The sequence below is a fragment of the Scyliorhinus torazame genome, chromosome 5 (genome assembly GCF_047496885.1).
Source record: "Scyliorhinus torazame isolate Kashiwa2021f chromosome 5, sScyTor2.1, whole genome shotgun sequence".
Classification (NCBI taxonomy): Eukaryota; Metazoa; Chordata; class Chondrichthyes; order Carcharhiniformes; family Scyliorhinidae; genus Scyliorhinus; species Scyliorhinus torazame.
In genome coordinates this window covers 140003160-140027727 of record NC_092711.1, presented here as the reverse complement: position 1 = coordinate 140027727, position 24568 = coordinate 140003160, and the positions used below count along the sequence as shown (strand labels likewise).

The window sequence follows — 24568 nt, the reverse complement described above, 5'->3', positions numbered from 1 at the left end:
GTATTGCGTGCAATTCTGATCGCCGCATTATAGGAAGGATGTGGAAGCATTGGAAAGCGTGCAGAGGAGATTTACCAGAATGTTGCCTGGTATGGAGGGAAGATCTTATGAGGTAAGGCTGAGGGACTTGAGGCTGTTTTCGTTGGAGAGAAGAAGGTTAAGAGCTAACTTAATTGAGGCATACAAGATGATCAGAGGATTAGATAGGGTGGACAGTGAGAGCCTTTTTCCTTGGTTGGTGTTGCCTAGCACGAGGGGACATAGCTTTAAATTGAGGGGAGATAGATATAGGACAGATGTCAGAGGTAGGATCTTTACTCAGAGAGTAGTAAGGGCGTGGAATGCCCTGCCTGCAACAGCAGTGGACTCGCCAACACTAAGGACATTTAAATGGTCATTGGATAGATATATGGACGATAAGGGAATAGTGTAGATGGGCTTTAAAGTGGTTTCACAGGTCGGCGCAACATCGAGGGCCGAAGGGCCTGTACTGCGCTGTAATGTTCTATGTTCTAAAGATGGCAGTACGGACCATCATGTTCAAAGGAAATCTTGTCTGTCTTGAGCCATCTATCTACACCTTTACGTCGTCCTAATTGGTTTGGGTTAGAATGAAATACATTTGATTCGATGGTTAACTGTCATCCTTAATGTGCAACATAAGTTCTGCATGTTTCATGTTTGAATATTTGTGTATGTTATGGAATGCGATTCTGTGCTTTTATCATAACTGGTTCCTACTGGTTTTCTGCTGACTTTGCTTTTATCCTCATTCTGGACAATGGTGCCTTCATATTGCTATGGCGCTTACCTGGCCTTGATCTGTTTACTGGTACAGTTCATTTCTTAATGTCAAACTGTCTTTGAAAATATGTTTGTGAGAACAATAGCTTTTTCACCTTGCTCAGTGAAAATGTGGTTTTTATCTCCAATTAGTTTATGCATGTGATAGGTTTTTTTGTGTCTCTGTTGAAGCTATGTGTTTTATCATGACCTCAGGTTATGAGTGCTGAATCCTCATTTTAAAATGGGTATTAAAACTGGGTCTTAATATTTACATTAAAATGGTCTTTTTACCTATCAGATGTATCAGGAAATAGTCGATTACTATCACTCCGGATTCACCTGAGGAAGGAGCAGTGCTCCGAAAGCTGGCGATTTGAAACAAACATGTTGGACTTCAACCTGGTATTGTAAGACTTCTTACTGCGCTCACCCCAGTCCAACGCCGGCATCTCCACATCATGGCTTACAGGAATAGACAGGGTAGGTGCAGGTGAGAGGTTTCCCCTGGTTGGAGAGTCTGGAACCAAGCGACATAATTTCAAAACAAGGGGGAAGCCACTTAGGACGGGTCTCGGAGGAGACATTTCTTTACTCAGAGGGTTGTGAATCTTTGGAATTCTCTACCCCAGAGGGCTGTGGGAGCTCAGTCATTGAGTGTGTTTAAATCAGACTGACAGATTTCTAAATACCAATAACACAAAGGGATATGGGGACAGTGTGGGGGAAAAAGGTGTATTGAAGGGTGACATGAAGCACGCTGATGTTATCTGTTGGGTATCTCAACTTGGAACACCAGTTTGCGGAGGTGTGTAGTTTTGTTTTGCTTTGGTATGAGGAGAACCCCCAGTGAGAACAGAATGTCCAGTCACCATGGAGCAATTACTCAAGAGTATTTATTAAAGTGAAGAAAAGACAAATACACATAAACAGGACAACTCTACTCTCACACAATTAAAATGCATGAATTACTAAACACCCACAGTGAACGTACCCTTGGTTACAAAATATATCTGCAATCCTGGACTCGGTAACACTTCCCCTATACCCCAAACATCCAAATTAAATAACCAGCTCTAGTTACCACACAATACAGGGATGATACTCAAGTCTGGGAAACCTCCTTCTCTGGTCCAGCAAAGGTATTTCAAACCGTCGTCCCGAAGGTTTTCTGCTGCCTTGACTCTAAGACTTAGAAACATGTTTGGCTGTAAACGTGGTCTTCAGGCGGGGGGCTGGAACCTGCCTGTCTTTCTCTCTGAGTCTCCTCGATGTTAACTGCCACTCTTTGTCTCTCAGGGTCTGGTCAATTGTACCTTTTTTATTCCTTGATTATGTCTTCTGTGTATTTGGCTGTGTACCCCGATCAAATTCCTTGTCCACATATTAACATATGTATAGCTCATGGACTTTTCCCAATCTTCCATAATCTGTTTGTCTTCCATAAGCCATTCACATTTGATTCTTATCGAAACAGCTGCTCTAAACACGTTACCGGGGAGAGATGCATATCAATTGAGGACTTTGAATATTGTCTACTGCTGTCTCCAGGCAGATTTATGACAATGGCGGAACAGGCTCGATGGGCTGAATGGCCAACCCCTGGTCTTATGTTCCAATGATACAAAGATAGGTTGGAAAGTAAATTGTGAAGAGGACATAAGGAGACTGCTAAGGGATATAGATAGGTTAATTGATTGGGCAAAGGTCTGCAAAATGGAAAATAATGTGGGAAAATGTCAAATTGTCCATTTTGACATAAAGAATAAAAACAAAGCATTTTGTCTGCATGGTGAGAGATTGCAGAGCTCTGAGATTCAGAGGGATCTGGGTGTCCAAGAGCATGAATCACAAAAGGCGAGTATACAGGTAGAGCAAGTAATTAGGAAAGCTAATAGAATGTTATTGTTTATTGTGAGGGGAATTGAATACAAAAGTAGGGAGGTTATGCTTCAGTTACACAGGACATTGGTGAGACCACATCTGGAGCACTGTGTACAGTATTGCTCTCATTTAAGGAATGATGTCAATGTGTTGGAAGCAGTTCAGAGAAGGTTTACTGGACTCGTACCCGGAATTGGAGGCTGGTCTTATGAGGAATGATTGGACAGGCTGGGCTTGTGTCCGATGGAGTTTAGGTGACCTGATTGAACCGTATAAGATGCTGATGGGCCTCGACAGGATGGATGTGGGAGAATTGATAAATTGGCATCACTTTAAAAGTAATAACTTGCCCACTGAATACAGGGGAGCACTTTTTCTCGACAGAGGGCGTGAGTCTTTGGAACTCTCTTCCTCAAAGGGCAGTGCAATATTTTGAAGGCAGAGCTGGATAGATTCTTGATCAGGGGGTGAAAGGTTATCGGGGGTCAGCGGGAATGTGCAGTTGAGGTTACATCAGATCAGCCGTGAACTTATTAAATGGTGGAGCAGGCTCGAGGGGCCGAGTGGCCTACTCCTGCCCCGAATCCATATGTTATCACATCCTTTATAATAGATTGTAGCATTTTCCCTCCTACTGATATCAGACTAATGGGTCTGTGGTTCCCTGTTTTCTCTCTCCCTCCTTAAATAGTGGGGTTACATTTACCACCTTCCAACCTGCAGGAACCATTCCAGAATCTATAGAATTTTGAAAGATGATCACCAATGTATCCACTGTCTCTACAGCCGCCTCTTTCAACACTCTGGGATGTAGAGCATCAACGTTTGGGGATTTATTAACTTTCAACCACATTAATTTCTCCGGTACTACTTTTTCACTAAGACTAATCTCTTTCAGTTCCTCGTGCTCACTGGTCCCTTGGTTCTCCAGTGTTTTTGGGACAATTTCTGTATCTTCCTCCGTGAAGACAGACACACTGTTGTGTTTTTTTTATAAATTTAGAGTACCCAATTCATTTTTTCCAATTAAGGGGCAATTTAGCGTGTTCAATCCACCCACCCTGCACATCTTTTGGGTTGTGGGGGTGAAACCCACGCAAACACAGGGAGAATGTGCAAACTCCACACAGACAGTGACCCAGAGCCGGGATCGAACCTGGGACCTCGGCGCCGTGAGGCGGCAGTGCTACCACTGCTCCACCATGCTGCCCTGACACACATTGTTTAGTGACTCTGCCATTTCCTTACTCCCCATTATAAACTCTCCTGTCTCTGTCTGGAATGGACTCACCTTAAGTCTTTGCTAATCTTTTCCTTTTCACATTCCTATAGGAGCTTTTCCAGTCGGTTTTTATGTTTCTCCCCAGTTTGCTCTCATATTCTATTTTCTCTTTATCAGTTTCTTGGTCCACCTTTGCTGAATTCTAAAACAAGTTCCCAGTCCTCAGGCTCACTACTATTTTGGACACTTTATGAGCTTCTTCCTTTGATCTCATGGAATCCTTAAATCTTCTTGTTGGACACGAGTTTCATCACTTTTCCTGTTGGATAACTGTTCCTTAAAATAATCTATATTTATCGTAAATATTGAATAATTCTTTAAATGCTTGCAATTGTCTGTCTATTGTCATATGTTTTATTGTAATTTCCCAATCTACCACAGACAACTTGCCCCCTCAACAGTTTTCACACCCAGATAAATTAAACAAAAGAACCATGTAACCACCTTAGCCCACCTTCATGGCAATGTGGCATGACTTAGAGGGGTTCCAAACAGAAATAGTAACTGATAGATCTGTACTTGGTTCGTGTCACCGCACTCATATATCACTCGACAGAACATAAAACAGAGCTTCATGCATGAAGTAAATTGTAACTTCATTCAGACAGTTTTCAAATGTCTCTGATCAGGTCAATTTGCTTGCAAATTCAAAGTTTTTAAAAGTTTGTCTTGTCCAAGCAAATACAGATGACTGAGTTGAATTCAATACAGATTACAGTTCTTGATAATTTCTTCAAATCAAAATACACGATACAGAGAAGTTAGAAATAAACAAGATGGCAGCTTTCAGAGCAGAGCGCAGGAATAGCTTCAGAAATGAAGTAAGGTGGTCCCGGGATGAATTGTTCAAAACCGGCACCTAGCTTTAAGGTAATTGGTATCGTTAATGTTCTGTCCCCTTTCCGTCTGTGATTGGGTCATAATAATTATAGTTCATTCAATTCGTTTGAAATGTCTGTCCATCACATTTTGATATGGTGCGACTGAGAAATTGCTTTCTCACCAAACTTATCAGTTGCCATGGAAACTGGACTAGGAACGCTGCCCAGATTTGCATAGTAACAAAATGTGTCCTCACTGCTGTCTGGCCTGTTTTAATCGGATCGTTCCCATGCTATTCAGCAGTTTTCACGGTCATGTTTGAAATGTCTGACTTTTATAAACCATTTTAATAAACCATTTCTTCCTTTAAACTTGTTATATATTAAAAAGCTAGATTTCTATCAGTCCCCCCTTTGATTATTCGAAAAATAAATGAGATGAATCAAAATAAAATAGAAATTAAGAAAGAAAGAAATGCAATAGGACAGTTGTAAGCGTAGAGAAACACATTCACATTGCCTTTAATGGTTCACTTGTTTGAGAACAGCCTTCAACAACAGAGTGGGAAAAGTCTTGCAAGCGTTACAAACATTCTGGTATATTTCAATAACATAAATCAAATGATAATATAGCAAAATATCAATGCATTAATAATTAAAGTTGATTATATATTGATTATATGATTTCGTAAAAATTGATTAAATGATTAAAAATTAATATAATGATTACATAATTCAGTAATTGATATAATGGTTACATAATTCAGTAATAAAAGATTAATAATAACTCACTGATAAATGATAAATAATGCAATAAAAATGCAGTAATTTATAGTTCAACAGAAACTTTCCATTTCAAAGTTATTGGCTGGTGGTGCATTGGGTGTGGTCTGAACCACTTGGATCCTTTGGGCGCTACAGGTCGCCATACATTGGCATGCACATTTGATGAACAAGATTATTACGTAAAGGATAAATCCAATCATGCAAAATAAGAAAATTCCCTGGATAATGGACATTCATGTGCCACCCAATCACCCAGAGAGCCAACCCTAAATAGTGTAATCAGAGGGGTGTTCAAGTTTTTTCACTTTGTTTTGAATGTGTATTGCCAAGTCTTCGACTTGTTCGGAATTATCTGGGATGTAGATGCAACACTTTGCACCAATCAGGGCACAGGTGCCACCTTTTTTGGCTCACAAATAGTCAAGTGCCATTCGAATCAGTAAAGTGACCTTTCTGATGACCAGCATTTTGTCAGAAATTTTGACTAGTGCAGTAGAGGTGTCATTGGCTACTTGTTCTATTATGTCAATTATTTTATTTATAGTTTTCCATGCCAATAAAAGGGAATAAGATAGGCCAGAATACAGCACCCGGAAAATGGGTTCCATTATCTGAGTCAATGCTAGCTGGTACTCCCCATCTGGGAATATAGTCTTTGCATAGGACTTTGGCTGTAGCCTTGATGACTAGAGTATCTTCTACCCATCCAGAAAATGTATCTACTATCACAAGGACCTCAGTGTATTTTTGACACGGAGGAAGGGTAATGTAACCGACCTGTATGTTCTGAAATGGTCCTGCAGGGGCAGGAGCTCTTAACTGAGGCATTTTTGTGATAGGTCCTAAGTTGTTCTTTTGACATGTTACACAGCGATCCGATACAAATTGTGCATGTTTTTTTGAATCCTTTCCCACACCAACTTTTCTGGAATTGATCCATTATCTGTTGAGGGGCTAAATGTCCCCATGAATGGATCTGTTGTGCCAGAAATGGCATCAGTGCCTGTGGTGCCACTGGTTTATCAGTCTGAACTAGTCTGCTAATATCGTCATCATACTCCTCATTACCTGAGTCTAACCATGACTATTTTTCTTGTGTTGTAGAATTTTGTTGCATTTCACATTGATCTTGTAATAACTTGGTCACTCCTAATTCGTAGATGTGTCTTGGTGCTGCTGAAGGATGCCACTTAGAGGCAACTTTCTTTGCTGCCTGGTCTGCAAAAAAGGCATTTCCTTTAGCTTCCATGGTAGTTTCTTGAGTATGAGCCTTATATTTTAGAATAGATACTTCTTTTGGTAAAGCCATGGCTTTTAGGAGGTCTTGTACTTCTTTCCCATTTCGGACAGGTGTTCCTGCTGTGGTGAGGTATCCTCTTTTCTGCCATAAGTGACCAAAATCATGGGCTACTCCAAAACCGTATCTGGAGTCTGTATATATGTTGGCTGTTTGATCTTTTGCCACACGACATGCTTCTGTTAGTGCCCTTAATTCAGCCAGTTGAGCTGATGTTTCTTGGGACAAACTTCCTTCCGCCATTACTTCACACAGGCTGGTGACTACCCATCCAGCCTTTCTGACACCTTTATCAGGAAAGGAGGAACCTTCTGTAAATGGAATCAAATCTCGGTGCTGTAGTGGTTCTTCTACCAGGCGATCCTCTTCCATTTCTTTAGTTACTTCCACACAGTCATGTTCTTCTATTTATCCCCCTGTTGCACCTCGGAAAGTGGGAGCAAAGTTGCTGGATTGACTGGACTTGCTTGGAGGAAGTAACGATTCGGTGCTTCCAACACTGCTGTCCACCTGGCTGATGTGACTTGTGATACTCTGTTCATGGAAAGTAGAGAATAGACTGCTCAACTGCTGGTCCAAGGCAAGGTCTGCTGTATGCATCACAGCTCGACATGTGGCTTCCAGGGCTCTGAGGCAGCTGCCATATGCCAGTGCCACATTGTCAAGTTTGGCAGAGTAATATCCTACACGTCTTAACTGGTCACCATGTTCTTGGGTTAGTCCTGCTGTCATGTAGCCTTCTTTCTCATGAACGAACATGGTGAAAGGTCTTCCACTGTGTGGAATTCCAAGTGCAGGTGCTGTGCACAAAGCCCGTTTCAGGTTCAAGAATGACTCTCTCTGTTCCAACGTGAAGTTAACTGAGTCTTTTGATTTCCGGTTGCCTTTTCGGAGATCATTTCATGGTTGAGCCAGCTGAGTAAAGGAATCAATCCAATTTCTGCTCGAATTGCAAAGTCCCAAAAATGACCTCACCTCCTGGACAGTTGTAGGCTCTCTGGCATCTATTCCTGCTGCCGTCCTGTACTGGGTAAGCTTTCTTTTACCTTTGGAGATTGTCTGACCTAAGTAGATAACTTCATCTTGGGAAATATGTGCTTTGGCGTGGATTGCTTTGTGCCCATTGTAGCCAAGGTGGTCTAAGAGGGAAGACAAGTCTTTCTCATGATCACTCACATTAATGGAGCCTATCAGAACATCATCCACATATTGGATAATGGTGGGCATATCAGGTAGTCCCCTCAGGTGGTCCTGTAGAGCAGTGTTCTTCAAACTTTTTTTCCGGGACCCATTTTTACCAACTGGCCAACCTTCGTGATCCAACCCAGCCAACCTTCGCGACCCATGCCGGCCGACCTTTGCGACCCACACCGGCCGACCTGCGCGACCCACCATTTTCTCTTACTTTGTTTGCTGATGACAAAAATGGAGGAAATGGTTTTGGGTCCCTTTGGCCCTCGTACACGCTCCTCCAATGGAACCTGTTGGATGAAGGTGAAGCCTTCTGGTGGCGGAAAGTATGGAGTCTCCATCTGTCCAAAGTTCTGAATTTTTTTCCTGTAAAATTTTATCAAATAACGCCCCCCCCCGAACTTGTTAAATAATAAAAATAAATAAAATGAGTAAAATAAATGAAAAGAAATGAATAAAACCCCCCCGAACATGTAAAAACAAATAAAATAAATTAATTAAATGAAAAAAATAAAAATTATATGAATAAAATAAAATGAATAAATGAATAAAAACCACTACAGAACTTGTGAAACAAAAAGCTACAACCGTTTAAAAAAATAGCGGCCGCACTGCGCATGTGTCGCCGCTAATCGGGCACGCATGCGCATTTGCGGCGAGTTTTTTTTTTTTTACATGTTCGCGGCCGCTTGCCGCCGCCGTTATGAAAAGCCGGCTGCTGCGCGGGGATTTGCGCGATCGGGAGCGCCGCGGGCAACGGCTCCGCGACCCTCCCGACACCCGCCCGCGACCCACCCACGGGTCGTCCCCCCGATTTTGAAGAACACTGCTGTAGAGCCATGTGTAAAACAGCAGGGCTGTTGTGGAATCCTTGTGGTAATCTGGTCCATGTGTATTGTTGTTGTTTAATGGTGAAAGCAAACCATGGTTGCACCTCCTCAGCCGGTGGTACTGACCAAACGCCATTGGCCATATCTATAACTGAAAACCATTCAAGGTCCGGTGTTGAGGCATGAAAGATTGTAGATGGATCGGCTACCAAAGGAGCTTTTCTGTCAATGCATTCATTGCTTTTCTATAATCAATAGTCAGGCGCCATGTGCCATTAGCCTTTTTGACAGGCCACACTGGACTGTTTGCTGAACTACAAATTTTTATTAAAACTCCTCTTTCTTCCAATTGCTGTACTAGAGGTGGTATTCCCTCAATTGAGGAGGCGGGAATGGGATATTGGAAGGTACACGGTGGTGGCACTCCAGTGAAGGATGCTGGTTCCATTTTCAAAAGAGCACACTCATTTTTGTCATTGGCCCAAATTGGGTGGTGAGTAAGATCACTCCATTTGAGGCGTCTGAGGGACCATGTAACTTTGCCATTATCGAAATTAAGGGATGAATTCAATTTTGAGATGATATCTATTCCCAAAAGGGATTGAGTGATTGGCCCAACACAGATTGAGTCTGTCGTTTGATATTTGCCAAATTCAAGCAGTATAGATCTGTCCGTTGAATGGATCACCTCCGACTGCGTAAGCTTCAATGTGTTTTCTGTTTAAGGGGAAAAATTTAGCAAATTCGTTCGGAACACAAGTTAACTCTGCTCCAGTATCAAAAAGAAAGTTGATTTCTTGTCCTCCCACTCTCGATGATAAATACAGTCCATCCGAATCGGTTTTAATTAAAGTGTGTAACGTTGTTTGAATGGACCCACTGAGAATGGGGTCCATTAGTTTTTGACCTATCAATTTGTGGTCTCCATTGTTATCTGTTAAACCTGTCGTCATCATATTCGTCTCTAGGTGTGCGCGTGGGCGGGACTAGGTTGTTCCCTGAACATATCATCATAATACGTGTTCCTGGGGGGATCCCTATCGTTGTCACGGGGTGGATCTCGATAGTATGAGTCACGGGGCGGATCCCTATAGTTGTCACGGGGTGGATCTTGATAGTATGAGTCACGGGGCGGATCCCTATAGTAGTCACGGGGTAGATCTTTGTAGTCTTTTGCCTGTAACCCCTCTAGTCTGAAACAACATGTTTTTGCCTAATGACCGGCTTTACCGCAAAAATTGCATTGACACAGTTTTCTGGAATGCTTCAGCGGAGCAAGAAGAGTGGCCACGGTAGGTGTTACCGTAGCAAGAGTATTAATTACTGCTGGGGATGCTGCAACGCTGGCAGCGGCTGTCGCTTCGGGCTGGGCATGTGGGATGTCACGGTTTCTAACTTCCAGTCCGCGTTCAATTTGAATGCATCGTTCTACCAAACCCCTGTAAGTTGTACCCACTAGTCCCCAGTCAGGAAGCACCAGGTTTAAAGCTTTAGACATTTCTGATCTTAAACCATTGACGAAAGCGGTTTTAAATGGTCCCAATGTACTCTGATCCTAATTCTCCTCTCCTCCCTGGAGCGCCATTCCTGCTCCACCCAAATTGTTCCAAACCTTTCCTCATGGTCCTGCACATCTTCTAAATTTTTCTGAAGACAGGCAGTTTATTTTTGTCCAATCAGTTTTAGGTGGGTTGAATGTTGTTCACCATTCTTTGACTGACTGCTAGGCCGCCTCCAGATTTAGTAAATTTTCCCCCAGGGCTCTGAGAACGTCTGTCGAGAGCTTTATTTACTGTCACAGGCACCAACCATCGAGGACAAAACTTGTACGCCATTCATCGGATGTAAACTGTAAATATGCTGTAAGCGCTGCAATTGATTCCAGGTAGCTAAACCTCCCTTCTTAGGATGCGGGAGTTCTTTAGACCATCTATCTACTTTATCGGGATCAGCTGGATCATGAACCCAATGTCGTGCGTAGTTAGATCGACAGTCGATACGTTGTTAGCATCGGTTGTTTCCAACGTTTCGACTTTAACTCGTTTAGTGCGCAACGGGGCTAGTTTTGGGGCTAGCTGGATAACAGTGGGGCTGACACTAGGAGTAGCATGACATTAGGAATGTCATTTCCGTTGTCACTAGATGCGTAACTTCCGTCACCATCCTCGTCAGAGCTAACGTGCTTTTGTTCAGTACCTCGTGTATTGGGGCCTGGTGAAGCTACAGCGAAAGGATTCTTCATCACAGAGAAAGGATTTTTATTCGGGATTTGCGGGGTATATTGGTCGACTACATTCGCATTGCAGGTGGCCGCCGCTTTTAAAGTTTTCAGATCGTTTTTCAACGATTTAGAACGACTTTTCAAGTTGGATGTGGTAGGCTCAACAATGGACATTTTAATCTCCAGAATACCTTTTAGTAGTTGTGCATTTTCCATTTAGAGCCCGTTATTTTTGCAAAGCAATTCGTCATTTTGCGATGTTCAGTGTTTAACTGTTGATTCCGAGTCAGAAAATATCTTTCGAGTCTCAGTGATTTCACGTTTAAGTTTGGAATTTTCTTTTTGGACATCGGTATTAAGTGTTCTGAAGTTCGGAATCTTGAACTTCAACATTAATGGTATGAAGGTCGGAATAATTAGTTTGAACTTCGTCATTAATGGACTGAAGATCAGAATTTGTACTTTGAAGTTCGGCATGAGTGGCCTGAAGCTTTTTAAAGTCAGTAATCTGTTTTTGGAGTTCACAGTTTTGGCCGTATAAAAAGACATAGAATTTGCCAGTCACTGAAAATATATTCACTAGAGACATCTGGTGGAGCTCGCCCCCTCCTTATGGTTGTGGGTAGGTCTGCTCCACCTTTTGAAGTAATAGGGGCTTTTAAAAGGAGAGTCATCCCCCATAACTTTTATTTTTCTCGCCTCCTTGTAACACTTCAGCAACACTTCGAAGCAGTGGGGATGTTGTACTGGCATCCCTTTTAACTCTTCCGATAAAAAATTGAATAAAGCGACTTCAACACACTATCTCAGTCTTTACTTCTAAGATTCTTTTGTCGATAGGGGAAATAGGGCGGGCCGTCGCTGCTTGAAATTAAGCAAAGTAGAAGTCTAACCTCAGTCCAGCCGATTTTCGGATTGAAGTCTTCCAGTCGTCTGCTCTGTGGTTTTCTGGGGGACTCTCCGTTCGTCCTCCGGTCGTCCGACTCCGTCAGTTCTCGCTCTTACCGGCTTGGCCGACTACGCCAATTGATAGATATATTAACAACATACAGCTCCATGTGTCGCCGCACTCATGTATCACTCAACTGAACATAAAACAGAGGTTCGAGCGTGAAGTAAATTGTCGCTTCATTCAGTCAGTTTTCAAATGTCTCTGATCAGGTCAGTTTGCTTGCAAATACAAAGTTTTAACAAGTTTGTCTTGTCCAAGCAAATACAGATGACTGAGTTGAATTCAATACAGATTACAGTTCTTGATAATTTCTTCAAATCAAAATACACGATACACAGAAGTTGGAAATAAACAAGATGGCAGCTTTCAGAGCAGAGCACAGGAATAGCTTCAGAAATGAAGTAAGGTGATCCCGGGATGAACTGTTCAAAACCGGCACCCAGCTTTAAGGTAAAATGTGTCCTTGCTTCTGCCTGGCCTGTTTTAATCGGATCATTCCCATGCTATTCAGCAGTTTTCACAGTCATGTTTGAAACGTGAGTTGAATAAACCATTTTACTTCTGAACCATTTCTTCCTTTCAACTTATTATATATTAAAAAGCTAGATTTCTATCAGTAACTCAATATCTTCTCACCTCCAAACACCCTTTCACTGTGAGCTTCTTGTAAAATTTGTGCCAGGTATTCACAACAAGGCTCAAAGTACATCAGCCCATTGCAGGCAAAGTGGTGAGATGGTACTGGGGTAGCAGCGTGGTTAGCACGGCAGCCTCACAGCGTCAGGGACACTGGTACGATTCCGACCTCAGGGGCTGTGTGTGTGTGTAGAGTTTGCACTTTCTCCCTGTGGCTCCGTGGGTTTCCTCCCAAAGTCCAAATATGTGCAGGTTAGGTGGATGGCCATTCTAAATTGTTCCTTAGTGTCCAAAAGGTTAGCTGCGGTTATGGGGAGAGGGTTGGTGCAGATTCGATGGGCTGAATGGCCTATTTCTGCACTGTAGGAATTCCATGAGACCAGCCAGTCCAGCAGAAAGAAACCATCAACCATCCTCATTGACCACCTGTCAGAATGAACAGAATGCAGTCCTGGATGTAACCGAGAGCAGAAACAATAGCAGCAGAATCCAACCCCTGGAGTCACTTGTGAATTTGTTGGTGAATCAGCAGATGCAATGAATCACAAAATTCCTTCCCATGTTGAGAGCAGATAAATGGCCTCTCCTCAGTGAAAACATGTCAGTGTCTCTGCAGGTGGGATGGATCACTGAATGTCTTGATCTACTCAGAGGAGGTGTATGGCTTCTCCCTGGTGTGAACCCGCTGGTGTGTCTGCAGGCTGCTTGACTGAGTGAATCCCTTCCCACACTGAGAGCAGGTGAACGGCCTCTCCCCAGTGTGAACTCGCTGGTGTCTCCGCAGGTGAGATAACCGAGTGAATCCCTTCCCACACTGAGAGCAGGGGAACGGCCTCTCCCCAGTGTGAACTCGCTGATGGTTCTGCAGGCTGGATAACTGAGTGAATCCCTTCTCACACTGAGAGCAGGTGAATGGCTTTTCCCCAGTGTGAAATCGCTGGTGTCTCTGCAGGTTGTATAAATCATTGAATCCCTTCTCACACTGAGAGCAGGTGAACGGCTTCTCCCCAGTGTGAACTCGTTGGTGTCTCTGCAGGTGAGATAGCCGAGTGAATCCCTTCCCACACTGAGAGCAGGTGAACGGCCTCTCCCCAGTGTGAACTCGCTGATGGTTCTGCAGGTCGGATAACTGAGTGAATCCCTTCTCACACTGAGAGCAGGTGAACGGCTTCTCCCCAGTGTGAACTCGCTGATGGTTCTGCAGGTCGGATAACTGAGTGAATCCCTTCTCACACTGAGAGCAGGTGAATGGCCTCTCCCCAGTGTGAACTCGCTGATGTGACAGCAGGTTGCTTGACTCAGTGAATCCCTTCCCACACACAGAGCAGGTGAACGGCCTCTCCCCAGTGTGAACTCGCTGGTGCTTCTGCAGGCTGCTTGACTGAGTGAATCCCTTCCCACACTGAGAGCAGGTGAACGGCCTCTCCCCAGTGTGAACTCGCTGGTGTGTCTGCAGGTTGCTTGACCGACTGAACCCCTTCTCACACTGAGAACAGTTAAATGGCCTCTCCCCAGTGTGAACTCGCTGGTGTGCCTGCAGGTTGCCTGACTGAGTGAATCCCTCCCCACACTGAGAGCAGGTGAATGGCCTCTCCCCAGTGTGAACTCGCTGGTGTCTCTGCAGGCTGTATAACTGAGTGAATCCCTCCCCACACACAGAGCAGGTGAACGGCCTCTCCCTGGTGTGAACTCGCTGGTGTGACTTCAGGTTGTCTAACCGAGTGAATCCCTTCCCACACACAGAGCAGGTGAATGGTCTCTCCCCAGTGTGACTGCGTCGATGGGCTTCCAGCGCAGATGGGAATCTGTATCCCTTTCCACAGTCCCCACATTTCCATGGTTTCTTCATTTTATGTGTCTCCTTACATCTCTTCAGGTTGGAGAATCATTTGAAGCCATGATCTCACGAAGAACACGTGTACCGTCTCTCCCGGCTGTAAATGGTGCGATGTTATTTCAGACTGTGTCTGTCAGTGCTCTGGAACACTCTCACTCGGGTGTGTCTGTCTCGATCCTTTTCCAGTCGCACTGATGTTTAAAATCTTTTGAAGTCGACAGACCAGGCAAACATTTCTTCTTCTAGATTTAATGGCCAATGATATTCAGGTCCCAAGGAATCGTGTGACTCTGTCAGATCGAGACCTGATGTTTGAGATTTGTGTCTGTAATTCCTCCTCTCCCAATATCCTGTAAAAACAAGTTACAAAACTCATCACTGTCAGTACAGGATAGAAATTCAGAACAGACAATTCTAATTTTTATGGAATATTCTTTTCTCTCTCGTTCCCCAAAAGCTGTAAATCTCCATCCCACACACTCTCCCTCCATTCTCACTCTGCTGTATCTAATATTCACCCTCCCAATTCTCCTGAAGGTGCTGATTCAGACTGATTGACAGATCCATGCTCACTGCTTCCTGTCTTGGACACAGAGATCATAACAAATAGGAGCTGCAGTTGGCCATTCAGCCCATCGAGCATGCTCCCCCATTCAATGAGATCATTGGCCGATCGACCTCAGCACCATTTTCCCACACGTATCCCTTCATGTCTTCAATATCTAGAATCTTCCCAATCTTACTCTTGAATATATGCGAAGACTGGGGCTCCATAGTCCTCTGGAATAGAGAATTCCAGAGCTTCACCACATCCTTGAGTGAAGAAATCCCTCCTCATCTCAGCTGTCTCTCCATTTTCCTGCCGGTTCCCCATAACCCTCGACTCCCTCGTCAATCAGAAATCTGTCCAACTTGGCCGTGAATATATTCAATGACCTCCAGACTCCACGTGTCCCTGTGGAAGAGAAATCCAGACACCAACAACCCTCTGAGGAAAAAGATGACTGGAATGGGACCGATCCAAGACTTACAGAATAGCTCGACAGGGAGCTGGCATCAACTCAAGTTGTCCTTTTATGACTCTATGTCTTGAAATATATAATGTAGCTACAGTACTATATTCCAAAACTAGAAATAATAATAACCATACTTTATTACAGAACCACAAATAATATGTCCAATCTGTGCCATCTAACAACACAACACTGTCATAACATACACCAGTATATCATGGTGCAGACACACACACACACTGATGGACACACAGCAAGACCAGTCAACACACAACACCGCAGCCAATCACCAGTTAGCACACTCACTAGATAGACAGAGGGCATCAGAGTTCCCGCTCATTCGGGATGCAGCCTCTCAGAAGGACACAGCTTACAGCACAGATCTTCACCATGTGCTGAGTGCATAGACTGGTTAGGACAGGCATAGGTCTTTAATTTAATCTAACATCGTGTTAACCCACAGTGAAAGTATGTTCAACAGTTTCTAACTTAATAAAATAGTGTTGTACTATTTTAAGTGTTGGTGGCCTGTAGTGTTCCACGGATCCAGAGCACCCAACACAACATGATACCAGGAGTTGAGGGATGTTAGAACTTCTTAGACCTACCTGCAAGTGATCTGCCTTCCACCAGCATACAGCCATCCGGCAAAATGGACAGCGTCCGCCCGCCGCTCCGCATCACCGGTAACCTGGGGGCCAACTGGAAGATATTCAAACAACGCTTCCAGCTCTACCTTGAAGCCACAGGCCGGGAAGCTGCCTCAGACACCAGGAAGATCGCTCTCTTGCTATCCACGGCCGGTGAACATGCCATCCACATTTTCAATTCTCTCACCTTTGCTGATGGTGAAGATAAATCAAAATTCAAGACGGTCCTCCTCAAGTTTGACAGTCACTTCAACATCGAGGTGAATGAAAGTTGAGCGCTATGTATTCCAACAGCGTTTGCAGGGTAAGGATGAACCTTTCCACTCCTTTCTCACCCACCTCCGCATCCTTGCGCAGTCCTGTAATTACGGGCCCACCTCTGACTCCATGATACGCGTCCAGATTGTTTTCGGTGTTCAGTCGGAACCCTATGCCAGCAGCTCCTCAAGGTAAAGCAGCTCACCCTAGCGATTGCCATTGAGACCTGCTTGCTACACGAACACGCCATTAGTCAGTGTTCCCACATCCAAGCGGCTGAAACGGCGCGGCAAGATCCCCACGAGGCAGAACGGGTCCAAGCAAATCCAGGGCCTCAGCCTGGATGAGGGCGGCCATTTTGCACGCTTTTCGCGGACTCCTGTGCTTGTGTGCACCGAACGAGGGGACGGTGACGTCGACGAACGTACTGCGCAGGCGCACACCACGTACGACTGCACCGCGCATGCACAGTGGCACAGCGAACGAGGCGACGGCGACGAACGTACTGCGCAGGCGCACACCACGTACGACCGCATCGCGCACGCGCGGTGGCGCAGCGAATGTACTGACGCTACAATGTGCGACAACAGTGGCTCCGCCCACTTAAAGCGGCAATGCCCTGCCAAATCCCGACAATGCCTGAGATGTGGCAAATTTGGCCACTAAGCTGCTTTCTGCAGATCAGCTCAGACCGCCAACTCTTGTCGCTCCAGCCAGCCTCGCAGGAATGTCCGGGTCATTCAACCCATGGTCACCGAGTCCGATTCGGACCTGCTACTCGATATTGACACCGAGGACCCGAAGGTGCCTTTTCGAGTCGGTATCGTTACAAAAAACAGGGTGTCCCCAAAGCAAACAATCCAGCCTCTATCGGTATACAGCATAGATTATGTCTACGGACTTACTCAATTCACCGTCGAGACCAACCATCGCCCGCTGGTCAATATAATACAGAAAGACTTGAACGACATGATGCCTCGCCTCCAGCGTATTCTTCTCAAGCTCCGGCGATATGACTTCGAAATACACCCCAGGCAAAGACCTCATCATTGCTGACGCTCTCTCCAGGGCAGTCAACACTCCATGTGACCCAGCGGGATTTGTCTGCCAGGTTGACGCCCATGTGGCATTCGCGGCCTCCAATCTACCTGCCTCGGATGAACGCCTCGTCCAAATTCGCCGCGAGACGGCGGCTGACCCCTTGCTACAACGTGTCATGAGCCACCTAACGGACGGGTGGCTCAAGTGCCAATGCCCTAAATTCTATAATGTCAGAGATGATCTGGCGGTAGTAGACGGGGTTCTTCTAAAACTGGACCGCATTGTCATCCCACATAGCAAGCGCCAGCTTGTCCTGGAACAACTACACGAGGGCCACCTTGGCGTGGAAAAGTGCCACCGACGGGCCCGAGAGGCAGTGTACTGGCCCGGCATTAATGAGGACATAGCCAACACAGTGCTCAACTGACCCACTTGTCAGCGTTTCCAGCCAGCCCAACCACGCGAGACCCTGCAGCCCCATGAGTTGGTCACGTCACCATGGTGGGCATCGATCTGTTCCACGCGCTGGGTAGAGACTATGTCCTGATCATGGACTACTTTTCGAATTACCTGGAGGTGATACGGTTGCACGACCTCACCTCGTCTGCAATCATTCGTGCATGTAAAGAAACCTTTGCTCAACATGGCATCCCGCTCACGGTTATGTCGGACAATGGCCCCTGCTTCGCCAGCCAAGAATGGTCCAACTTTGCCAGGCGGTACAATTTTGCCCATGTGACACACAGCCCCCTGTACCCTCAATCCAACGCCAAAGCGGAGAAGGGAGTACATATAGTCAAACGGCTCCTATGCAAGGCTGCCGATGCTGGATTCGATTTCTACCTTTCCTTGCTGGCCCATCGCTCCGCTCCACTGTCCACTGGCCTGTCGCCAGCCCAGTTACTCATGGGTCGCACCCGGAGGACGACGGTGCCGTCCATCCATGTCCCAGACCTCGACCACTTTCCGGTCCTTCGCCGGATGCAGCTGTCTCGTGCACAGCACAAGGCGGCTCATGACTCCCGTGCAGCTGATCTCCCTGCTCTGGCCCCAGATGACAACGTCCGCGTCCATCTTCCAGATGGTGGCTGGTCTGCAACCGCTGTTGTCCTTCGGCAGGTGGCCACCCACTCGTTCCTGGTTCATCTGGATGGCTCTGTTCTGCGCCGCAATCGACGCGCCCTTCGTCTCGTTCCACACTCGCCACATGATCCTCCAGTGTCGCCTCGCCCTCCTGCTGACCCTGCCACGGACTATGCAGAGCTCCCTGTCACTCTGCCTCCCCCTGACTTTGACGCAGTCCAGCCCGCTCCTGAACCGGCGGCTCTCAACCCACCCTAGAGGCGGTCAACCAGAATTTGTCGCCCACCTCAGAAACTAAATTTATGAACTTTTCGAAATTATGGACTCTCTGAATTGTCTCGTTGCTTTGTTTGATCGTTTCCCTGGTTTGTATATAGTGTTGATCTCGTTACTCTTGTTACAAACTGCTTCTCTGCACCAGGCACCTTCCCATGTAAATAGCTTAAGTTCTCATGTACGTAGTCCTGTAAATATGTCTTCGCACCCCACACGTAGTTCGGAACATTCTCACCACACATTATTTATTGCCACACACATACATTTCTTTATAAAAGGGGGATGTCATAATATACACCAGTATATCATGGTGCAGACACACACACTGATGGACACACAGCAAGACCAATCAACACACATCACCGCAGCCAATCACCAGTTAGCACACTCACTATGTAGACAGAGGGCATCAGAGTTCCCGCTTATTCGGGATGCAGCCTCTCAGAAGGACACAGCTTACAGCACAGATCTTCACCATGTGCTGAGTGCATAGACTGGTTAGGACAGGCATAGGTCTTTAGTTTAATCTAACATCGTGTTAACCCACAGTTAAAGTATGTTCAACAGTTTCTAACTTAATAAAATAGTGTTGCACTATTTTAAGTGTTGGTGGCCTGTATGTGTTCCACGGATCCAGAGCACCCAACACAACAAACACATATCTCTGTCTGATATTATATCTCTCTCCACAGCAAGATGGTGCCAGAGTGTGGCGACCCTGTGCAAGCTCTCCCCACAGATCCTCTTCCTAGATCTGTTATAAGCTTACTAACCTTTTCAAAGTTAATTCTAACAATAATTCCCGTACCAGCCTCCCCGAACAGGCGCCGGAATGTGGCGACTAGGGGCTTTTCACAGTAACTTAATTTGAAGCCTACTTGTGACAATAAGCGATTTTCATTTCATTTCATTTCAATAATACTATTGTTAGTATGGTGGGCAGCACGTTAGCACAGTGGGTAGCACCATTGTTTCACAATTCCAGGATCCCAGGTTCGATTCCCAGCTTGGGTCACTGTCTGTGCGTAGTCTGCACGTTCTCCCCGTGTCCGCGTGGGTTTTCTCCGGGTTCTCCGGTTTCCTCCCACGAGTCCCGAAAGACGTGCTTGTTAGGTGAATTGGACATTCTGAATTCTCCCCCAGTGTACCTGAACAGGAGCCAGAATGTGGCGACTAGGGGCTTTTCACAGTAACTTCATTGCGGTGATAATGTAAGCCGACTTGTGACAATAAAGATTATTATCTCTGACCTTTCTCTTTTATGTTCTCTTGCAGGTCTGAAGCTCTTCACATGATGATTTTGGGGGTTTTCCCCCAGTCTGGTCTCAGTAAATAGACCAAGTCGGATTGTAGGTAAAATCTATTTTATTCTAAACAGCTTGCAAGCCTGACTCTCTCTGATAACAGCAGGACACCACACCAGAGTTCCTGAGATTTCCAGAGCAAGTGAGAACAAAGACACAAAGCATCTTGTTTCATATACATCAATGTAGCATCAAGTCACACACACACACGACCAAATAAGGTAACGATGGCAAATGTAAGGTTTTCATAGGTTTTCCCACATTCCTTGACCTAGCCATATAAGGTGATCTTTGCAATTACTGACCCCAATAGGTTCATCTCAGATTCCTTAACCTCGAGGCCCCTTTCTCCCAGTATCCCCTGCAACAAAGAAATGGTCCCAGTGGCTGCCCATCCCCCTCTTCATGCTTTGCGAAATCCCAGTTACAGGCAATTCCAGACTGCTACCCATTTTCTCCAGCCGAAGCGAGAGATGTTTAAAAGTCCGCTACCCGAAGCCTCTATTCTCCTGTATTAGGATCTGCTCCTAACTTTGCCTAACCACTTATAGCTACTTATCCCATTCTAACACCATGCTCTTTTGTTCAATTCCTCACACATATCTTCTCTACTGCAGTACTACACTCCATATGCTCACCCATTGCCTGTGCCGATGTATTTACATTGTGTATTTATGTATGTTTTTTCATGTATGGAATGATCTGCTGGACTGCACACAGAACAATACTTATCACTGTACCTCGGTACACATGACAATAAAATGAATCCAATATTAATTACTGTCCCCTTAAATGTCAGCCACCTCCTGGGGTTTTGATTGTGACCATTGGGAAATATGAGAAATGAGCATTTTGTGTTGTTTTTACATGTATAACTCTGGTTCACAATTAAGATGTCAACAATAAGGCCTGATGGGAAAATAAGATGTCAAGTGAAGTTGTGTAAGCTAAACCTCTTGTAACTGTGTAAGTAACTGACCTTCGGGAATGAATAGGATTTACAACAACAGGAAGCAGGTGCAGAAGGGGGGCCTCATTCTTATCTTTTAATTGACGGTCCAAGGATGTACCAGGAACTAACAGAAACCACTAAGCAAGGGGGAAGACAAAATGAACATAACAAGTCCAAATAAGGAATCACTGATGAGGAAACTGCTCTTTTTGTATATAACAGGTGATGCTGTATGAATTCTGTGGGTCTGCTGTTGTTTACCGGCGGCACACGTTCTTGCAAGATCGATTGAAATAAATACTTCTTCAGAATTTGACTAAGTGTAAATTATCAAGTGAGCGGTGTTTCTCACAGAAAGAGACCATCCTTTTAGCCAGACAAAGAAATGTGTCAAGCTGAGGGAGTCTTTAACAGAGAGAGAGAGAGAGAGAGAGATACAGAGAGAGAGAGACAGAGAGAGAGAGAGACAGAGAGAGACAGGCAGAGAGAGAGACAGGCAGAGAGAGAGATACAGAGAGAGAGACAGAGACAGAGAGAGATACAGAGAGAGAGAGAGACAGGCAGAGAGAGAGATACGGAGAGAGAGAGAGAGAGAGACAGAGAGAGACAGAGAGAGAGAGAGAGAGACAGAGAGAGAGAGAGAGAGACAGAGAGAGAGAGAGAGAGACAGAGAGAGAGACAGAGAGACAGAGAGAGAGAGAGACAGAGAGAGAGAGAGACAGAGAGAGAGAGAGACAGAGAGAGAGAGAGACAGAGACAGAGAGCAGAGCGAGCAGAGAGAGAGCAGAGAGAGAGAGAGAGCAGAGAGAGAGAGACAGAGAGAGAGAGAGACAGAGAGAGAGAGAGAGAGACAGAGAGAGAGAGAGAGAGAGAGAGAGAGAGAAAGAGAGAGAGAGAGAGAGAGAGAAAGAGAGAGAGAGAAAGAGAGAGAAAGAGAAAGAGAGAGAGAGAGAAAGGGAGACAGAGAGAAAGGGAGACAGAGAGAGAGAGACAGAGAGGCAGAGAGAGAGAGAGACAGTTTGTTACAGAGAAGGCTGCAAATACTGAACTATCACCCATGGGAAGGCTGAAATAAGCTTACCCTACAACCACCGCCACCGCAGGCGGAGTCTCTAAAATCATTCTCGAGCAAATAGTTCCCCGATACGGGTTGGTAGAAAATATAGTCTCCGACAGGGGAAGACACTTTACCTCTAAGGTCTTATCAACCGCAGTGTCAGTTCCCCGTCCGGCAAGTTCCCAATATAGCATACAACCCTGCCAACCGCAGGGGTCCAACAACCAGGCATTTCAAAATAATTATTATAATTAATAAATTAATCAAATTTGATACTGCTGATTCAGTAACATTTCAATAATAGTATTTCAGCTCAAATTCATCGATTGTAAGGGTTGGATTGCTGCTAAGTTCCCTTTATCAGATGTCCTTGAACGATCTGTTCTTTTTAATCAAAGTTGTTTTGTTTTTTTTAAGACCAGCTTCCACATTGTTTTAAGTTTTAATTTCCAGGCTAATTCTAAACATTTATTTTAAAATATCAAACACAATAACTTATTAAACATATAGGTTTTCTGTAGATGAATTCGTCGATTCTATTAAAGAAGGCACTACTAGACGTTTGGAGATAAATTGGGACTTCCACACTCCTTGGCACCGCCCCCCCCCCCCTCATCGGGACGGGTGGAAAGGATGAATCAAACTCTTAAAAATCATTTGTCAAAAATAATACTAGAAACTAGGCTCCCCTGGACAAAATGCTTACCGATAGCCCTTCTAAGAATCCGAACGGCTCCAAGAAAAGATTTGGGGTTGTCCCCATACGAAATGTTGTTCGGATTGCCATACCTTGGAACAATGGGGGAATTGCCCATTGCAGAATGTAAAGATATCTATGTAAAGAAATATATACTGGCACTGTTCCTCATTATCATTCCTCAGGAGACAAGGACTGCTAGCGCAGACACCTCCCCTTGAATTCGCAGTCCACAAATTTAAACCAGGAGATTGGGTACTGGTGAAATCGTGGAAGGAAACCAAGCTTCAACCCACTTGGGACAGACCGTCCCTGGTCTTGTTAATCACAGAGACTGCCATACAAACCGCGGAAAAAGGTTGGACTCATTACAGCAGAACGAAGGGACCTGTGAAATCACCACCTGAACAGGAACAATGGCATGTGGAGGCCACTGAGGAACCATGACAGATAAGGTTGCAAAGACACTGAAAATAGGACTAAAATAATATGAAGAGACTACAGCAAAAATGGACTATACAATGTATTATAATATTAATAATGTGGGGGCAAATGTAAGGTTTTCATAGGTTTTCCCACATTCCTTGACCTAGCCATAGAAGGTGATCTTTGCAATTACTGACCCCAATAGGTTCATCTCAGATTCCTTAACCTCGAGGCCCCTTTCTCCCAGTATCCCCTGCAACAAAGAAATGGTCCCAGTGGCTGCCCATCCCCCTCTTCATGCTTTGCGAAATCCCAGTTACAGGCAATTCCAGACTGCTACCCATTTTCTCCAGCCGAAGCGAGAGATGTTTAAAAGTCCGCTACCCGAAGCCTCTATTCTCCTGTATTAGGATCTGCTCCTAACTTTGCCTAACCACTTATAGCTACTTATCCCATTCTAACACCATGCTCTTTTGTTCAATTCCTCACACACATCTTCTCTACGCAGTACTACACTCCATATGCTCACCCATTGCCTGTGCCTATGTATTTACATTGTGTATTTATGTATGTTTTTTCATGTATGGAATGATCTGCTGGACTGCACACAGAACAATACTTATCACTGTACCTCGGTACACATGACAATAAAATGAATCCAATATTAATTACTGTCCCCTTAAATGTCAGCCACCTCCTGGGGTTTTGATTGTGAACAGTAGGAAATATGAGAAATGAGCATTTTGTGTTGTTTTTACATGTGGTGATGCTGTATGAATTCTGTGTGTCTGCTGTTTACCGGCGGCACCCGTTCTTGCAAGATTGATTGAAATAAATACTTCTTCAGAATTTGACTAAGTGTAAATTATTATTAAGTGAGCGGTGTTTCTCACAGAAAGAGACCATCCTTTTAGCCAGACAAATAAATGTGTCAAGCTGAGGGAGTCTTTAAGAGAGAGAGAGAGAGACCTGGGCCAAGCTTTGCAGAGTCTGCACCCTCCCTGGATTCACTTCCTTTCCCTTCAGTTGCTGCAAGTGACCAATTGAAGGTGAGAATGAGAAAAGAAATGGAAAGGGGGAGAAAAGAAAGAGTTTGACTCACAGGTGCTGGAGGCAGGAGGGAGTTTCAGTCCGTGAGCAGCTCAATATCCAGCCACACAAAGCCCGCGCGCTGGTTCACTGGAGGACCAGAGTCCTTCCGGTCCGACAAGTCTTCCCTTTGACCTGAGCCGGGCAGAAGGTCTTAATTGAAGGCGCGCGCGCATGTTTTGGGGGTGATGCGCATGTGCAG

The 24568-nt window shown here is 45.0% G+C and overlaps 1 protein-coding gene across 2 annotated transcripts in view; it reads right to left on the bottom strand.

Moving 5' to 3' along the window:
- Positions 1 to 1663: 1663 nt before the first annotated feature.
- The window catches only part of LOC140421879 (uncharacterized), a 44925-nt gene continuing 22020 nt past the window's right edge, over positions 1664 to 24568 (bottom strand). The window contains exons 1-2 of one of the 2 annotated variants that reach the window (XM_072506840.1): positions 24380 to 24546; positions 1664 to 14870 (exon numbers count right to left, since the gene is read on the bottom strand). In XM_072506840.1, the coding sequence (XP_072362941.1) occupies positions 13327 to 14532 (1206 nt within the window). In that variant the 5' untranslated portion in view covers positions 14533 to 14870; positions 24380 to 24546 and the 3' untranslated portion in view covers positions 1664 to 13326. Of the gene's footprint in view, positions 14871 to 24379; positions 24547 to 24568 lie in introns of those variants that run through there. The other variant, XM_072506841.1, reaches the window with a different exon arrangement.